This window comes from Gallinula chloropus (genome assembly GCF_964237585.1).
Source record: "Gallinula chloropus genome assembly, chromosome: 1".
Classification (NCBI taxonomy): domain Eukaryota; kingdom Metazoa; phylum Chordata; class Aves; order Gruiformes; family Rallidae; genus Gallinula; species Gallinula chloropus.
Window position 1 is genome coordinate 158,021,898 of NC_140085.1, and position 15,761 is coordinate 158,037,658.

At 36.1% G+C, this 15,761-nt stretch overlaps 1 protein-coding gene across 1 annotated transcript in view; it reads left to right on the top strand.

The window, feature by feature from the left end:
- The window catches only part of UGGT2 (UDP-glucose glycoprotein glucosyltransferase 2), a gene marked incomplete at its 5' end in the record, with an annotated part of 88,747 nt that overhangs the window by 50,825 nt on the left and 22,161 nt on the right, over positions 1 to 15,761 (top strand). The window contains 8 exons of the mRNA XM_084261065.1: positions 1,294 to 1,500; positions 2,768 to 2,899; positions 4,706 to 4,833; positions 6,430 to 6,525; positions 7,753 to 7,855; positions 12,781 to 12,860; positions 13,639 to 13,828; positions 14,681 to 14,839. Coding sequence (XP_084117191.1) covers positions 1,294 to 1,500; positions 2,768 to 2,899; positions 4,706 to 4,833; positions 6,430 to 6,525; positions 7,753 to 7,855; positions 12,781 to 12,860; positions 13,639 to 13,828; positions 14,681 to 14,839 — 1,095 coding nt within the window. The remainder of the gene's footprint in view (positions 1 to 1,293; positions 1,501 to 2,767; positions 2,900 to 4,705; positions 4,834 to 6,429; positions 6,526 to 7,752; positions 7,856 to 12,780; positions 12,861 to 13,638; positions 13,829 to 14,680; positions 14,840 to 15,761) is intronic.

Consider the following 15,761-nt stretch of genomic DNA (forward strand, 5'->3'; position numbering starts at 1 on the left):
CTACTGCAGCTAATATGTTACATTGTACTTTGAGAACTACTAATGTGTTTTAATTTGAAAAAAAATGAGACAGCTTGGCTGGACTTCTGGATGCTGGATCTCATCTACTTCAGCCTCCCACTCAAGAGTGGGACTGCTGCCACCATTACACCAGGTCAACTGTGACTTTGCCTGAAGAAGTCCTGAAAGCCTCCAAGGAGGTTACTCCACCCCTTCCCAATTTGCTCTGGTGTTGCACGGCCTTCCAGGTGTAGTTTTTCCTAATGTCTGCCAAGCCAAAAATCTGTGGCCATTCCCTCTTGTTATGTTGCTTGCTACTACCAAGAAGAGTTGTCTTGTTTTTTCCTCCCCTTTCAGTAGTTGTTGGCTGCTATTAGGGTTCTCTGTAGCCTCCTCTTTGTCAGAGGAAGCAAGCCCAGCTCCTTCAATTCTTCTTCATAAGTCTATGAGCATCTTGGTGGCCCTTTGCTGAAATCTGTCCAGCATCTCAACATCTTTACAGCACTGGGGAGACCAAAACCAGGCACATCAGTCCAAGCGCAGCCTCCCAAGTATGGAACAGAGGAGAATGAGAGATTCCCTTGATCGGCTCGCTAAGTGTCTGCCCAGTGTGAGCATCCTTCTCAGGAACAGTTTAAAGGACACGTTTTCAAGTTTTTCAAACAAGTGTTTTAACAAAGCATTTATCAAGGGCTGTAATTTAAAGTTTGCTGTTTAAATATGTTGAATGCCAGTGATTTCCTCCCTTGTTTTTGTATTCTTTGCTGCAATGGAGTCAATTTCCCTTTTTCTTCAGTTAGTGATGCTTTTTTTTTTTCCTACCTTCGGATTGTCGCTGCCTTAGTGCAACTGAAGTGGCATCATCAGTTTTTTGCAAGTGAAACATTTTCCTGCTGATGAAGATGAAAGTGATAAGTGGATAAATTTTCTTGTATTTATTTTATGCTTAGTTTGAAAACTAGCAAAACCTCTACAAAACCAGTTCTGAAGCCTGTAAATGAATACTTGTGTACGCCCTTTGTTAAAAAGACCCTTCAGCAGAATGCTCAAAGGCAATTGGTCTATTTAAAAATACCTTCTGTTTAAAATAGGTATTGCAGAATAGGTAAAACCTTGCTAATAACAGTTGAAGTTCTGAATTAGGCATTGATGTATGTTTTCTAAAGGCAAGTAGCTGCAAAAAAAAAAATCAATACTTAAAGGCGTTTCATGGAACTATAATAGATGTGAATACATTAGGTAACAGCAGATGGAAATGTAAAATTGTGGGTTATTCTCTATTTCTCTTTGCAGAAAACAAGCAGTCATACACGAGTTGGGATTTTGAACAATCCTTCATCAAAAATCAAGGAAGATAACACAGCCATTGCAAGAGGAATTTTGACTACATTTCTAACTCAAAACAACGGCAGCTTCAAAAGTTTCCTAAGTAAACTGGCTAATGAAGAAACAGCAAAATCCCTTGCTGCTGGAGCTAAAATTGCTACATTCCTCATCCCAGTGAGTGTGAACTGAATTAGACTGTTTCCTTTTTCAATTTACATATATTTTATTGTAAGGAGATGCAACAGTGTTTGGCTAAACGGTAGGGAATTTATCACCCTTACACAGTTTCTGCTCAAACAGTTGTAGATTTTTGATGACTGTTATGTCATGAAGAGTAGAAAATTTCTCAAAAGTGAAGGAAGAGAGTACAAGAAAAGTACTTAAAAATATGAATACTGGATTATCAAGATCAAAGTAGTTTGAATTTTAATTGTTTAGCTCCTTTTGAATCCTTGAAAATCCTTTAAAAGAGTTAAGACTTTAGAAGTAATGGTTTCTGCCTTGCTGTTGTGGTTGTGAGTGTTAGTAGGTACAGACTGCAGTGGTTGAGGTTAACAAGCATTGTATACTTCTGGCCAACCCTTTTTGGTGTGTTTCTATGAAAATTCATTGGTTTAAAATACAAATGTTGCTGATTGCCAAGTCTGAACACAGAGCAGAGCTGAATTCCCAAATAGCAGCTGCAAACTACGGTTTTTGTTTCAGAAGGAGCTGTAATTGTGGTAATTTTAAATTGGAAGATTTGGAAGACTAAGAGAATTCTCTGGCACCATATTGGAAAATGAATTAGCTAGTTTGCTCATGCTTTTAGTTCATTGTCTAAAATTTTGAAAGACACAGAGGTACTTAATTAAGCAGTGTATGCATGTTACTATTTTTTTGTTATATTAATTGTATCTGAATCTATTTGCTTAGTCTGCATGTTTCTAATGAAGAAACACATGTCAATAGAGTTTAAGAGAGCAGAACAATTTTACAGTGCCATTGTAAGCATGGCAAACTTCCAGATTCCTACCCTGCCCCTGCTTTGAACATTGATTTATGTGTTTTACATGTTGGCTTTCCCAAGACACGCTTGATCTGTATCAAATGACTGTGTTAAAATTACTGTTAGGTTTTTAGAGTAATACAAATTTTTTAAATACCTTTTTCCCCAAGGTGAGAATACAGTTCAATTATTAACAGAGTATGTTACTTTTCATGCAACTTTATAGAAAAAGTGTTTTGCCTCAGGCTCAGCTTTCCTCTCATAGGTTATTCATGCTTGCCCAAGGGTAAAAGCTGCACACTATCTCGTTGGGAAACTGGACTGTGGGTCTGCACAAGTAGTCCTATTGCTTACATTGAAGCTGAGCTTGTTGCTTTATTTTAACTTCTGGTGTTAAACATTTTTTTATTTTGCTTAATCATTCCACTGTCTCACACTTCACCTTTGCTTTAGGGAATGGATGATGATGCTTTCGAGAAGAAGTACAACACTTTAGGACTGGATGTAATTAAAACCCACCAGATGTTCTGCCAGGAGGTCCTTAAGCTGCTTCCTGGGCAAATGGCTGTTATGAGCAATGGCAGGGTAAGAAAGAAATTCAGTCATTTCTCAATCTTTTTGTAGGTTTGTTTGGGTTTTTTACTTCCTGAAACTGCAGTTTCAACCTAGAGAAACCGTGCTATATCGATTTCACACTTATTCAGCCTGTTGTTAGACAGGCTAAATGCTATGACTGTTTGCCTTGGTTTTTATTTTGTTTTACTCCTGACGTATTGGCTCATTTCCATTGAAGCTACTATGTACTTATGTCACTTCACAGCTGTTAGAGCTGATCTGACAAAATTCTCTGCATACAGTAATATTTGATGTATTATTAATTGCATTTAAGGTTAAATTTTATTCCTGAAGTTACCTATATTTTGAAAACTTGGGATAGGATTATCTACCACATATGTAATAAAAAAATAAATTACATTGACTGGGGTAGTAATTCAAGCTCTAAACCCCCAAATAGTTTATAAATATTAAATTGTTCTGAAGCCTTTATTTGAGCATCAGGAATCAAAGTGTAGTAGTTTTATTGTTTCACTTTCTTGTATGTATATTCTGAAAACAATAGCCTTAATTACAATGTGACTATGGATTAACTGTGATAAAAAAACAAGGTGTTGGGTTCAGTATTTAGTACTTATTAATGAATGTCAATACCTTTACGTTATAAATGCAATTTAAACAAACTATTTGCTTCCATTTTCTATTCATTGCTCCACCATTAGAAGGAGATAGAGGTACTGTGTTGGTATCTCAGTACTGAAAACTCTCTTTAAATTGTGTTCTTAGATACACTCTTGCATCCTAAACAGCTTTTGAGATACAGCTGAAATACCACTAACAGACCCACAGAAGGCGTTTTCATTGATGGAGCACAATACATTTCCTAGAATTAGTTGGATAGATTTGATAATGTGTATTCATCTATCTGAAAGTGTTGTTTCACCTTTTTAAAAAGACATTGGATATCCTTATTTTCTGCCCGTGCTATTTCAGCACTGAAGTTTTGTTTTAATGAGGAAAAAATAATTGTTTTGTAATTGTTTCTAGGAAGGTGAGACACTATTTCATAATCACACTGGTTTTCTCAATCTCATGCATCATTAATATTAATAAAAAAATTCCATAGTGAAGTTTTGTTAGATAACCTCTCATTTCTAGGGAGCAGCTGAATTTTGGCAGAGGGGTGTTCAGCACTAAACTTACATCATGACATTCTACATCCTGGGAGCCTTGTAGTCTCTTGGAGTTGACTTGGGTCAGTTTAGCCTGGTAGACTAGGAGTAAGAAATCCAAACAGCATCCTCCAAGCTACTCTCTGGGACTTTAAGGCACCTTCTTTTCCTTCAGACACCAAAAAACCTAGTAGTTCTATTTCTTGTCTCTGGATATCCTGTGTTTCTTATTCTTCGCTTTTGTCTCCCTTTCTATCCATTCTGCTTTGTGAGAAGCCCTGAGAATTTGAAATTGTGTTTACCAAAATATACAGCTAAAGAGTGTGATAGGCAGATAGTAATTTGAATTTGATTAAAATAATGTCCCTAACAGAGCTTTTTCTTAAACTTCTTATTTCAAAATAGTGTGCTCCTTTACATAGATGTAGTGGATGTTTCCATCGCAGCTATTCATTGTCATTGATAATTAATTGTAATTACATATCTGTAAAAACCTAATCTTTCATAATTTTCTTCTATATCATTAATAATATTGATGTATGTAGGGGTTGGAGTTGCATATTGAATGTTGTGCATTCATTTAAAATATTAGTGTGTTTTTGGTTACAGAAGAAACATTACTGGGACACTATAGACTTAGCAATGTTATTTTTCTCTTTCTAAGGTACTGGGTCCTTTAGACGAAAATGAATTCTATGCTGAAGACTTCAATCTGTTGGAGAAAATAACGTACAGTACCTCAGCAGAGAAGATTAAAGCTATTGTCAAAGAGATGGGAAACAGTAGTAAAAGGTAAAATTCTTTTGCATTTTGAGGCTGTGAGATGTAATGCCTTGTTTATTGCCTGTGACAAATTAATAATCCTTTGGCATGGAAATAGAAACAAATGTTCAAATATGTAGTCATTATACAAGTATACATGATATATTATATTCATATATGTATTCATACTCATATATACACTCTACATGTACTTTGTGTTCATTCTTTACGTGCTATATATTTGCAATACTCTTACTTAACATCTGAGTACTTCCACATAGACAGCCTTAACTGTCCCTCATTTCCTTTTCAACTTTTCTCAGACTGACTTAGATACTCAAACACTCACCCTACTTTCTAAAAGAAATGGAACATCTGCTAAGCTCTGTATCACCTTTCTGCTTGGCTAATTATGCTGTTTAACCAGTTTCAAGCATATGTGTAAACTCTGTATGTTGGTTTTCAACTGGATGTGTCATTTGCCCTGCTGCTGTCAGCCTCTTTGGCACCTTGCTCTTGCAGCACTGAGCAGAAGAATAGGTACCCTGTGTTACTCACAAGAGACATGCACCCTTTTATCATTGGTCATATGTGTGATAAGGTAAAGGCAGAAGAGATCACTGCTTATCAAAGAACCATATAATCTTCAACTTGATTAATAACATTCTGCTTAATTACTCCAAATATTTTATGACCAAGGAATAAGTACAGCTAATTAAACAATTTCTACTTAAGAGTAAGTATAACAAAATAGTATGATACAATCCAGTACACCTCAAAACCACAGGAATATCTGAGTATTGATGTTAGAAGTAAGAAAGTGTGCTGTCTTGGTTAGTTGTTAGAAAAGGACCCTGTAGAGGTGTGGCCAGATGTGCTGCTCTGACATCCTGCTAGACAACACTCATGCATCTGTTAATTGAAGAAGTGTAAAGATGAGTTCTAACTAGCTTTTAATCTAAGGATCCAGTTTGTGTACAGAGACAAAAATTTTTTATATATATTTTTTTACAATATCTATTGACTGTCTATGTCCAAGTGTCACTTCTGTTATCTGGAAGGACTGGCACAACTGAGAGAATAACTACCAGCAAAACAAACTCAAGAAGAGATAGATCGAGGAGATAAGTAGTGAGAGGCAAAACATATTTAATCAAATATTAACACTTACTGACACTGAAATAGAACTACTAAGCTTTCTAAGGAATTTCTTGTAAGAAATAAAGAAAAAATAAAAGATATGGCCAAGTGAAATTGAAACTTTGTTCATTTATGTGTGTTCCTAGATGTTGTTGGAGAGGAGAAAAAAATTGCAAAAAAAGTAATAAAGAGCTATAAATATCAGCAGATGGTACCACCCAAGTGTGAGACTGGATGGTAATTCTGCTAATTCTGCATGGCTTAATTTTAGGAAGAGTACAGTTCACAAACTCTTAACGCTGAAGTTATTCTTGGGCATTATCATGCTAAAGTTTTTACTCGAAGTGACAAATCTTGATGTGATAATGTTTTAAAGGGGTTCAGGATGTGAGCTTTATTAGTACTCATTATGTAGACAGACATGTTAAAAATGTGAATACTTTACTCCTAATGAAAAATAAATTATATATGCTTTATTTAATATAGTGGCAGTGATTTGATTATGAAAATTGATGCCCTACTGTCGTCTTTGCCTAAAACAGAGATGAGACAAGAAGCTGAATTACTCAAAGAAGAGCACAGGTAGGTTCTGTCTGTCATAATGCACTTAGAGTACTTAAATAACAAAATCAGAATGTACTGATTACTATGTAAGGTCTTTGGAAACTTGAGTAAGCATTCCAGTTTTTTAAAAAGTTGTTGACTCTCATCTGCTGTAGCATAATGCATCTTTACTTCTGTCTTAATAAATTAATTAGTAATACCTAATCATTTTCCAGCCTTATTTTTTGGTGAAAAAAAGAGTCATTACAATTGGTGTGAATAGAAATGTTGATTTCGAGGTGGAAGAGTTAGAAAACTCCCTACATTTATTAAAATGAATCTGGCTGGGGCAAGCCTTTTGGAGTAAAGACAGGTCTGTTTTTAAAAGGACATATTATAACACAAGAACCCTGATCAAAATAATTTTTTTTTGCAATGCTATTTCCAAATCTACTTGTTTTTATTGGTGAAGCTGCTGTAGTGTACTGTGCTGATGGGCTGGCCCTGTTGCTGAAAAGAGGAGGAGTCAGACCAGTAGTAGCCTGTTTTAAGCGGCCAACACCTTTTCTGGAGCTATACTTGTAACAGTCAGTACTATGCTACTGCTGTATTTGAGAGAGTTTGACTCAGTAATGGTACTCACAGCTCTAGGTATATTTTTAGTGGAAAAAAAAATCAGATAATCCATTTTGTGTATTTATAGCATGATTTTATTTTTTTTTACATGAGTCTTAATAACATTTTTCTTCTTGTAGATCCAGAGTACTTTAACTTAGTCTAAGCAAGTTTATCAAACTAAGTTATTTTCTGGAATATATAAAGCTGATCCATCCTATCAAGTTTGACACATCTCAGTTGCCATTTTTCTCACTGTTCTTTTAAATTGTGGCACCATTGACAGTTCTCAAATCAGATGATTCTGGGTATTGATGGAGGAAAATGTAGACCAGTGACAAAAAACGCCATTTAAAAATTTTTGCTGTGTATTTTTCTTTTATTTATTTTCTTATGGGCCATAACCATAAGAAATAACCAATAACCAGTATGGAATTATGTAGATTAATTCTAAATCTTTAATTGCTACTCACATTCAGCTTTCCTAATGTTATCACAGGGAGCAATAATGATTACTACTTGAAATGAGGGAAACATCTTCATGAGTAGTAAAATCTGAAGTGCCTCTGATATTAGAAATTTGTACCTAAAAATGTTTGTTATTTCCACAAATTCAGTTTGATGTTTTCATGTACTTTTTTTTTTAAACAGTGTAGTAAAAGTTGATCCTCAACAGAATGAACCATTCTATGATGTTGTTGCTATTGTGGATCCATTGACAAGAGAAGCACAGAAGATGGCTCATTTATTGATTGTAAGATGGTGGTAATTTCTTCTAATTTGCATATCTGTAGCTTAATTTTTACTAAACTTTTTCTAATTTCCATGTACAGTGTAACAAAGGGATAAAATTAAGGTGTTTTTTAAAAATTCATATTTGGTTATTTAAATTCATATTTTAAAAATGAGTATGATCTAATTCATCATCCTTATTTGCAATTGAAATTCAGATGCCCCATGAACCAATCCTCTTAAAAGTGAGTCCATAAATGCTCTTTATAGTCAATAGAAGGGAAAGAGGAGATTGTCTGCGTAATATAGAGGGAAAAGGATTGACCATCTCAAAATCTTAAGAGATGTATGCTTTTTTCCATTAAACAAAATCATCTTAGTTTTCCAAGGTACCTAAATGAGGTGGTCTAAAACTGACCCCTAATATCATCATAACAAGGTTGGACTATAAACCTTGCAGCTCTTGGAAGGGTACTTCTTGGTTGATTAATGCTACCAAGTGTCTTCCATTGTGCGTAGCTATTGATCATCTGAAAAGAAACTGTCCTAAAAATATAGCTCCTAAAATTATTTTCTTTTTTCACTAGCTGCAGAATATCATTCTACCTCAGGTTCCTTTATAGTTTCCCATAAAAATGTAAATTTTTGTCTTCTCTTTATGGTCTGTTACAATTCTGAAGCTTGTAACTTGATTTTTTTTCTGCATCCTGTTTTATCTTTTTCTCTGCAGTAATTATGAAAGTTTCATAAGCTCTTACATTGCTTTTCCTCCTCCCATTTTCATACTCTTTCATACCCTTTCATATAAAATGTTGGAAGCACCCACTCACTCTTCATATGAAACAGTGAGGCAAAGGGAAGCATTTAAAAATTTCATGAAAATTCTGATATTTCAAGAGTCTGAAATGCTAGCTTTTCTCTAGAACCAGATCTCTCATTTCACCATTCTCTGCTAAAAATAAATCTTTGATATTACCAAGTGAAAATATTTACGTTTTGGAATTGACTGGAAAGTTTCTCCATTCAGCCTCAAGTTCATATCACGCTTAAGTTGCATCAGGGACCTCGTAGCTCAGATCAGAAGCCTCCATCCCTCCTAGAGCAACAGGCTCCCTAATGAGCAATATCTTCCCTAACGCACGTCTAGGCTAACGGCTCCCACGGTGCAACAAGCTGTTCAGCCATCGCAGGTCCTACTTGATTCATAGGGGCTGTAGGCGTAGTCAAGAAGCCAGCACTTAGGAGAGATGAATGAAATGTTGTTGAAACTAAACAACTCAGAAATGTTTTAATGGCGATGAAACTATGGTAGCTATTCATTGTGCAAAATCGGTGCAGGGACTACCACAGCAAAGCACGTGATTCTGGTCCCCATCCATGTTGAATGTGCCTGCATTGTGGTTTTTTTTTTACCCTGGTGAAAGCATGCTACTGTATCACATTGTGTCACTTAATTGTCACTTCAATTAAATGGTTTTGGTAATAGAAGTTGTTAAAAAAAGAATCATAGACTTCAGTGTCGCCATGCTGAGAGGTATCTGGGGGTCTTGGTCAACAAGTTAAACATGAGCCAGCAGAGTGCCCAGGCAGCCAGGAGGGCCAGCCGTATCCTGGGGTGCATCAGGCATGGCATGGTCAGCTGGTCCAGGGAGGTGATTGTCCCGCTCTACACTGTGTTGGTATGGCCTCACCTCAAGTACTGTGTGTAGTTCTGGGTGCTGCAGTACAAGAGGGACATAAAACTACTAGAGAGTATCCAGAGGAGGGCAACAAGGATGGTGAAGGGTCTGGAGTGGAAGTCTTAGGAAGAGAGGCTTGGTTTGTACAGCCTGGAGAAGAGAAGGCTGAGGGGAGAACTCAGCACTGTCTATGGCTTTCTGATGAGGGGGAGCGAAGGGGCAGGCACTGATCTCTTTGGTGACCAGCAATTAGAACCCGAGGGAACAGCTTGAAGGTTTAGGTTGGATGTTAGGGAGAGGTTCTTTGCTGGGAGAGTGGTCAGGCTCTGGAACAGGCTCCCCAGGGAAGTGGTCACAGCACTGAGCTTGGCTGAGTTCAAGAAGTGTCTGGACGATGCATTCAGCCCCATGCTCTGACTTGGCTGTCCCTGTGTGGAGCCAGGAGTTGGACTGGATGATTCTTATGGGTCCCTTCCAACTCAGGAGATTCTATATGAATATTTCTAGATAAGGCAACAGCCAGTGTCTACAGCAGATCTTTAAATGCTAGCCCTGGCTTGACAAAGGTTGGACCATCAATTCTCAGCAGAATACATGGAACAGATAATGTGCCCCTAAGGTTATAATGGTTGTCCCTAAGGTCATGTGAAAAAGTAGAAATTCCTCCTTCTAAAAATGAGGACAAAGTGGAAGAGTTGTTTATTTATTTTCCCCTGGGGTTCACCAAAACAAGCTTAAAAAATATTATGCATGGTGTCACTGAATGTACTATGTGTCCCCTACCCTAATTGCTTTACTCCATAGGATCATCTACTTTTTTTGGTTTTGTTCCAGTAACTGTCAGAAATCAAAGTGGAGAGATTAAAAAATCTTTTCTGTTTTCCAATCAATTATCTTCTGCCCTTTTTAGTTTGTTGATTCTCTCTTCAGGGTGAAACTCTTACTCCATCCCTAAAGTGAAGAAAAATCTCTGAAGGAGCCCCTTTGGATAATCCAGTCTGATTTCCTATATAACACGTGTCGTAGGACTTCTTTTTATTAATTAGCATTTGAAGGTGAATTTTTTTTTAAATTTAATCCTAATTTAAATATTATCAAGAAGCTGAATACAGATACAGCTCCTGCTGAGCTTTCCCAGTGGCTAATTACCTGGCTTTTAAACTCAGATTTGGAATTGTGGATTTTTATTTAGCTCCATGATGTAAGCATTCAACTTTTGCATCATTTTGCCAGTTCTATTGATGATTCCAAGAGTTTATTTCCAGTGTATGTGCTTCATTATGATGATGGTCACGCACAATTCCAAGGGATTGGTTGATTGTGTAGTGGGTTAGTGCTTTTCAGTTGAGTTGTGGTAACTTACAGTAAGTGTTTTGCACAGTGACACATGCGAAATAAAACTTGCTCTTAAATGATCTTCCAACCTAGTAAACTGAAATAATTCACCCTTTTGTTACAGCTTGAAATAGTCCCTGAACAAAATCTCCGTGCTTTTCTTTGGATTTTCTTAATTAAACAGACTGAACCCTTCAACTACCCTGCTCTGAAAGAGGCTTTCTAATTTTGTAACCATTTTCATGTGTTGCCTTGCATGTCCTGGCTTTCATTGTGCTCATAATCCTCAAATATCAGAACCAAATTCGGTATTCCAGTAGTTATGCACGGAGCTAATGCATTCTTGTCTTAATTGGCATTGCCTTTTTAATTCCTTTGAAAAGTTAATAAAGAATGGTATTGTTCTTTTGGCTACAATACTAAATTTCACGATCAGACAATGAATTGGGGTGATACCTCAGACTTTTTCAGGATAATTTCATTCTGCACACAACAAGCTATCAGTGCAGATCGCTGAGGTATGAGTCATACTAATGGGATGACTTTTTTTGTCTTGTTTGCAAATAAAGTCCAATGCAGGTTTAAATCATTTTGGATGCAACATCTTGATTGGTGGAAGTGTGGTTTTTTTAATGTTGAAAACTCCAGGTGTGATTTAGTAGGTGAAACCAACTAGCACTGGTTACAGATATTTTTTATCGTGAAAGAAACAGACCCAAATAGAGACAGATAGATACTTGAGTCATTTTGACCTCTATTTTGAGTTAGGTGGTCTTCAGCCCATGTTATGTAATGGTTTCCATTCTTAAGCTTTCAGTGCTGTTGTCAAGTCCTGCTTCTTCACTCGTTCTCACTGTTGTGCCATTCCTTTGTCTTTATTTTTCACTTGGTAGTTTTTCAGGGCCACAAACAAAGGATGAGAAAAAAATGGTTATAACCAGAGAGATTTAAAGATGAGCGTTGTCCTGCTCTGTTCCCACTTTACTTGCCATTACAGTAACTTTAGATGTTAGCCTTAGTGGTATCAGTATTTTAACTTAACTTTCGTATCTTATTTGCCTTTCTAATAATATCCATAAAGGTAGACGCAGCTCTGCTATGCTTTCAAATAGGCACTTTTGGCCAGAAACCACAGAAATGAAGATGATTTGGTAAAGGTTTTTCAACATGCTTTAAAGAAATTAATAGCATCATTAACTTAAAACAAAATTAAACAAAATTAAAAAATGTTTTTCAACGTGCTTTAAGTAAATTAATAACATCATTAACTTTTAAACAAAATTTAGAAAAAAACCCTGTCCAAATATTATGGCTTCTGTATAACATCATCCAGAAAATTAGTATTTTGGAAATGAACAGATGAAGAAAATGAGAAAGTAGGAGGAATATTTTAACTTACTGGTATGTTTTGAAGTTGATTGAATAGCTTTGCACATCATTAATCTATTGCTGACATTTAAAATTATGAAGTAATTAAGTATTAAAATAATTATCTGAGCTTTACTGTATCAACAATTTGAATAAGAGTGAAAATCACTGTTTTAAGATTGGTTATTGAATAAAAGGCACATGTACTTACGAACTTTTGAAGTACTTTAAAATCTAGAAAACACAATGTAAGAAAGGTCATAATGTAATTTCCTCAAGCCCTGGAAAGTGGGGCCAGGTGCATTTTAAAAAACTGCATCACTTGGGGAAAACATTATTGCTTTGACTATCAAGAATGTTGTGTGCTAAATCATACGGTTTGAGAAAAGGTCGAACCTTTGCAATATTTGACTTAATATATACGTGTGTTCAGAACTTTAAAATGTCTGCGATTTCTACTGAAGCTTGAGAAATGACAGGATGTTGCAAGGATGACTTTGGCTTATTTGCAAAGTGTGATGATTTCCAAGAACCGTTTTTTTTACACAGTTCTTTTTTTGTGTAGGTACTCAAAGACATTGTCAATGTGAAACTCAGGTTGTTTTTGAACTGCAGAGCTAAGCTGTCAGAAGTGCCTCTGAAAAGGTGCGTGGCTTACAGCTTTTCTTAAAAACATATGATTTTGCTTGGTTAGGAAAAACCAACCTATGTAGCATATATTCCCTTAAAAAGTTAACAGTGGTTTGATGTGTAACTTACTCTCTTCAAATGCAAGATGAACTTTACTGAAGCAGTTTGCATTTCTAAAATTCTAAGGTGCCAAGCATGGGATCGCAGGGAACTGTGTCCATCAGTTGCATCTCTTCTTAACAGTCCTTAGAGAGAGCAATGGAAATTCTTTCCTGCTTGTGAAAACGTGGAGAGGGAGAGGGTCTAACTTGGTCACTTCTTACAGTCCACTTACTGGGTAATGAATTTTACAGATTAAGTACACAGGAATTCATCTGAAGAAATGCACAGGTTGAGTTTGAGATCTCATTATGATTCATTAATAATCTTATACCCTGAAAGTACCTGCCTTGAAGTGTCTCTTAGTTGTCTGTAAAGGACCCAGGGTTCACTGATTTGGTTATAGATATTTACACCGAAGAGAATTTCCCAGACAGGATCTTTCCCTCTAAGAGAAGGGTTTAAGGGCTGCCATCCCTTTGGCAGATAGTGTACCTATAATCTCATCATGAGACAGAGCAGGTAGTCTGCACGTTGTAGGTGTTAGTGCCTGGTTCTTTCTTGTGCTTGGAAAGGGTGAGAGGAGGAAATTTGGTAAACACGGACTATATTTTAAAATATTTTAGAAGCATTTCATGTTTGGAACTTTATGCTTTCAGTAAATGTATTTTTTTTAACATTTCTTTTTCAACAGCTTCTATCGTTTTGTTCTGGAACCAGAATTAACTTACGGGATCAACAAGCACCTTCCTTCTGAACCTGCAGCAAAATTCCTACAGCTCCCAGAATCACCCCTTTTGACTCTAAACATGATCACTCCTGAAAGCTGGTTGGTTGAAGCAGTAAACAGTTCCTGTGATCTCGATAACATTTATTTACAGGATGTAAGTAGAAGTTCATTAATATTATAAAACTTGTGTTGGACCTTCTATCTCAAGAGGGAAATGGAAATCTTGAGGGATTTTCTGTGGTAATTGGTTATTTGCTTGGTACTTTACCATTTTTTATTTCATCTTTTTTCACATTCTCTCTTACTTAAAAAAAAACCCAAATCTTACAGTATCGAAACAGAAAAAAATCAGAATGCAGAATACAAGTAAGAGCAACTTATCCTCTGTGTTGACCTTTATATTTTTTAAGGAAATATTTTTTAGATAAAAAATAAGCTATTTAAGGGATTGTGTATGCTAGCTTTTTATCTCTCTTTATTTTCTAAATACATTTTGGTATTTATACTTTAGCCTAGGTAAATGTTCAACTAAAGCTGAATTCATTGCTGTTTGTTAAGGTAGATTAAAATACTTGACCCTTTTTAGTTCACATTTTTAAATTACATTTTTTTTTATCTCTCAGCTCCAAAATCACTACATTTATTTCAGTCACTAAACCTACGCAGAATATTGAGGGTGTTTGATCCACCATAGCTTTGCATTTGGTGTATTGTAAAAGTGAAAGATGGGGATTTACCTTACCAAATTCAAGATGCCTCAGTTTCCTCAGCAGTCGGTGGAGAAAAGGTCCCTCCAGACAGTGATTCATCCTCTTTACTTTGGTTACCGACTTGAAAATTGAGTGAAGTTTCTTCTGGAATGGCCTTTCTCTTATTTTTCTTTCTTTTTCTTTTTTTTGACAGTTGAATTTAGGTGACTTAAATCCCCCATGTCTGTCACTGTAACATGTTGTTATTCCCACATCGTTAGACTACATAATTTATTGATGAAATGTTCCTTCCACAGATACAAGGGACGGTTGTAGCAGAATATGAACTGGAATATATATTGCTTGAAGGGCATTGCTTTGATGTGACAACTGGACAACCTCCTCGAGGCTTACAGTTCACTCTAGGCACAAAGAATAATCCTGTCATGGTTGATACTATTGTCATGGCCAACCTGGTAAGTCTTAAGTAGAGAAAGAGTCATTGCAATTGCACAGTTTTCATGAGAATTCTTTGAATTTCTGAGTTTTTAAATCCATTTCTTTGTGTTGCAAGCTTAATAACGCTAAAAGTAACGTGAGTGTCCCTGGAGTTGAAACCATCTACAAAAGATGATGTGCATCTCTAATTTGCTGAGCTTTCCCCTGCTCCTCAGCCAGTGTAGGTTTGGATATAGCCTAGTTTTAGACCCTTATCTGAAGTACCTAAGCTGGGAGTCTAATTACCTTAGGATGCATATATATTCAGATAGAGATTCCACCAGCAAATATAAGGTATGAATCAAATTCTGATTAAAATAACCATTTTTGGTGCAGAATGATCCAGGGAAAAGAAGGTTCATAGGTTAGATGTTTCAGTAAAGTGTTTAAACCCTCTGTGGGACAAATCCACGCCTGAGAGATTCCCCTGGTCATCCAAAGTAATTATTTTTGGGTTTAGCAGGGTGTAGAGAAGATCTTGTGATTCCTGAAACAACAGATTTTTTTTTTTCTTATATTGGCTAAGGTAATTTTGTAGGCAAAGATTACTTTTGACACATAAGATCCTTTGCCTATTTGCTGTTCTCTGTAAATATTGTATCACAAGGAATAAAAATTTTTTGCTCAACAGTAGACAATGTTCATCATGATAAAACTTCTAATGATCCTTCACGTTCCAAAGCTTGCTTTGCCTGGCTTTCACAAAGTGATAGCTGTGTGCAATATTCCTAAACTGGCATGTGACCATGTTGAACTGGAAAGTGGTTCCAGAAAAAACCCCTAAGTTTAGGCTCAATTTAATAATTTATTTCTTTAGTACTCACTTACTGTTCTAAGGTGGAGATTTTGTATACAATTCATATGCAGCTAGAAATAAATGGAGCACGGAAAGGCATTATT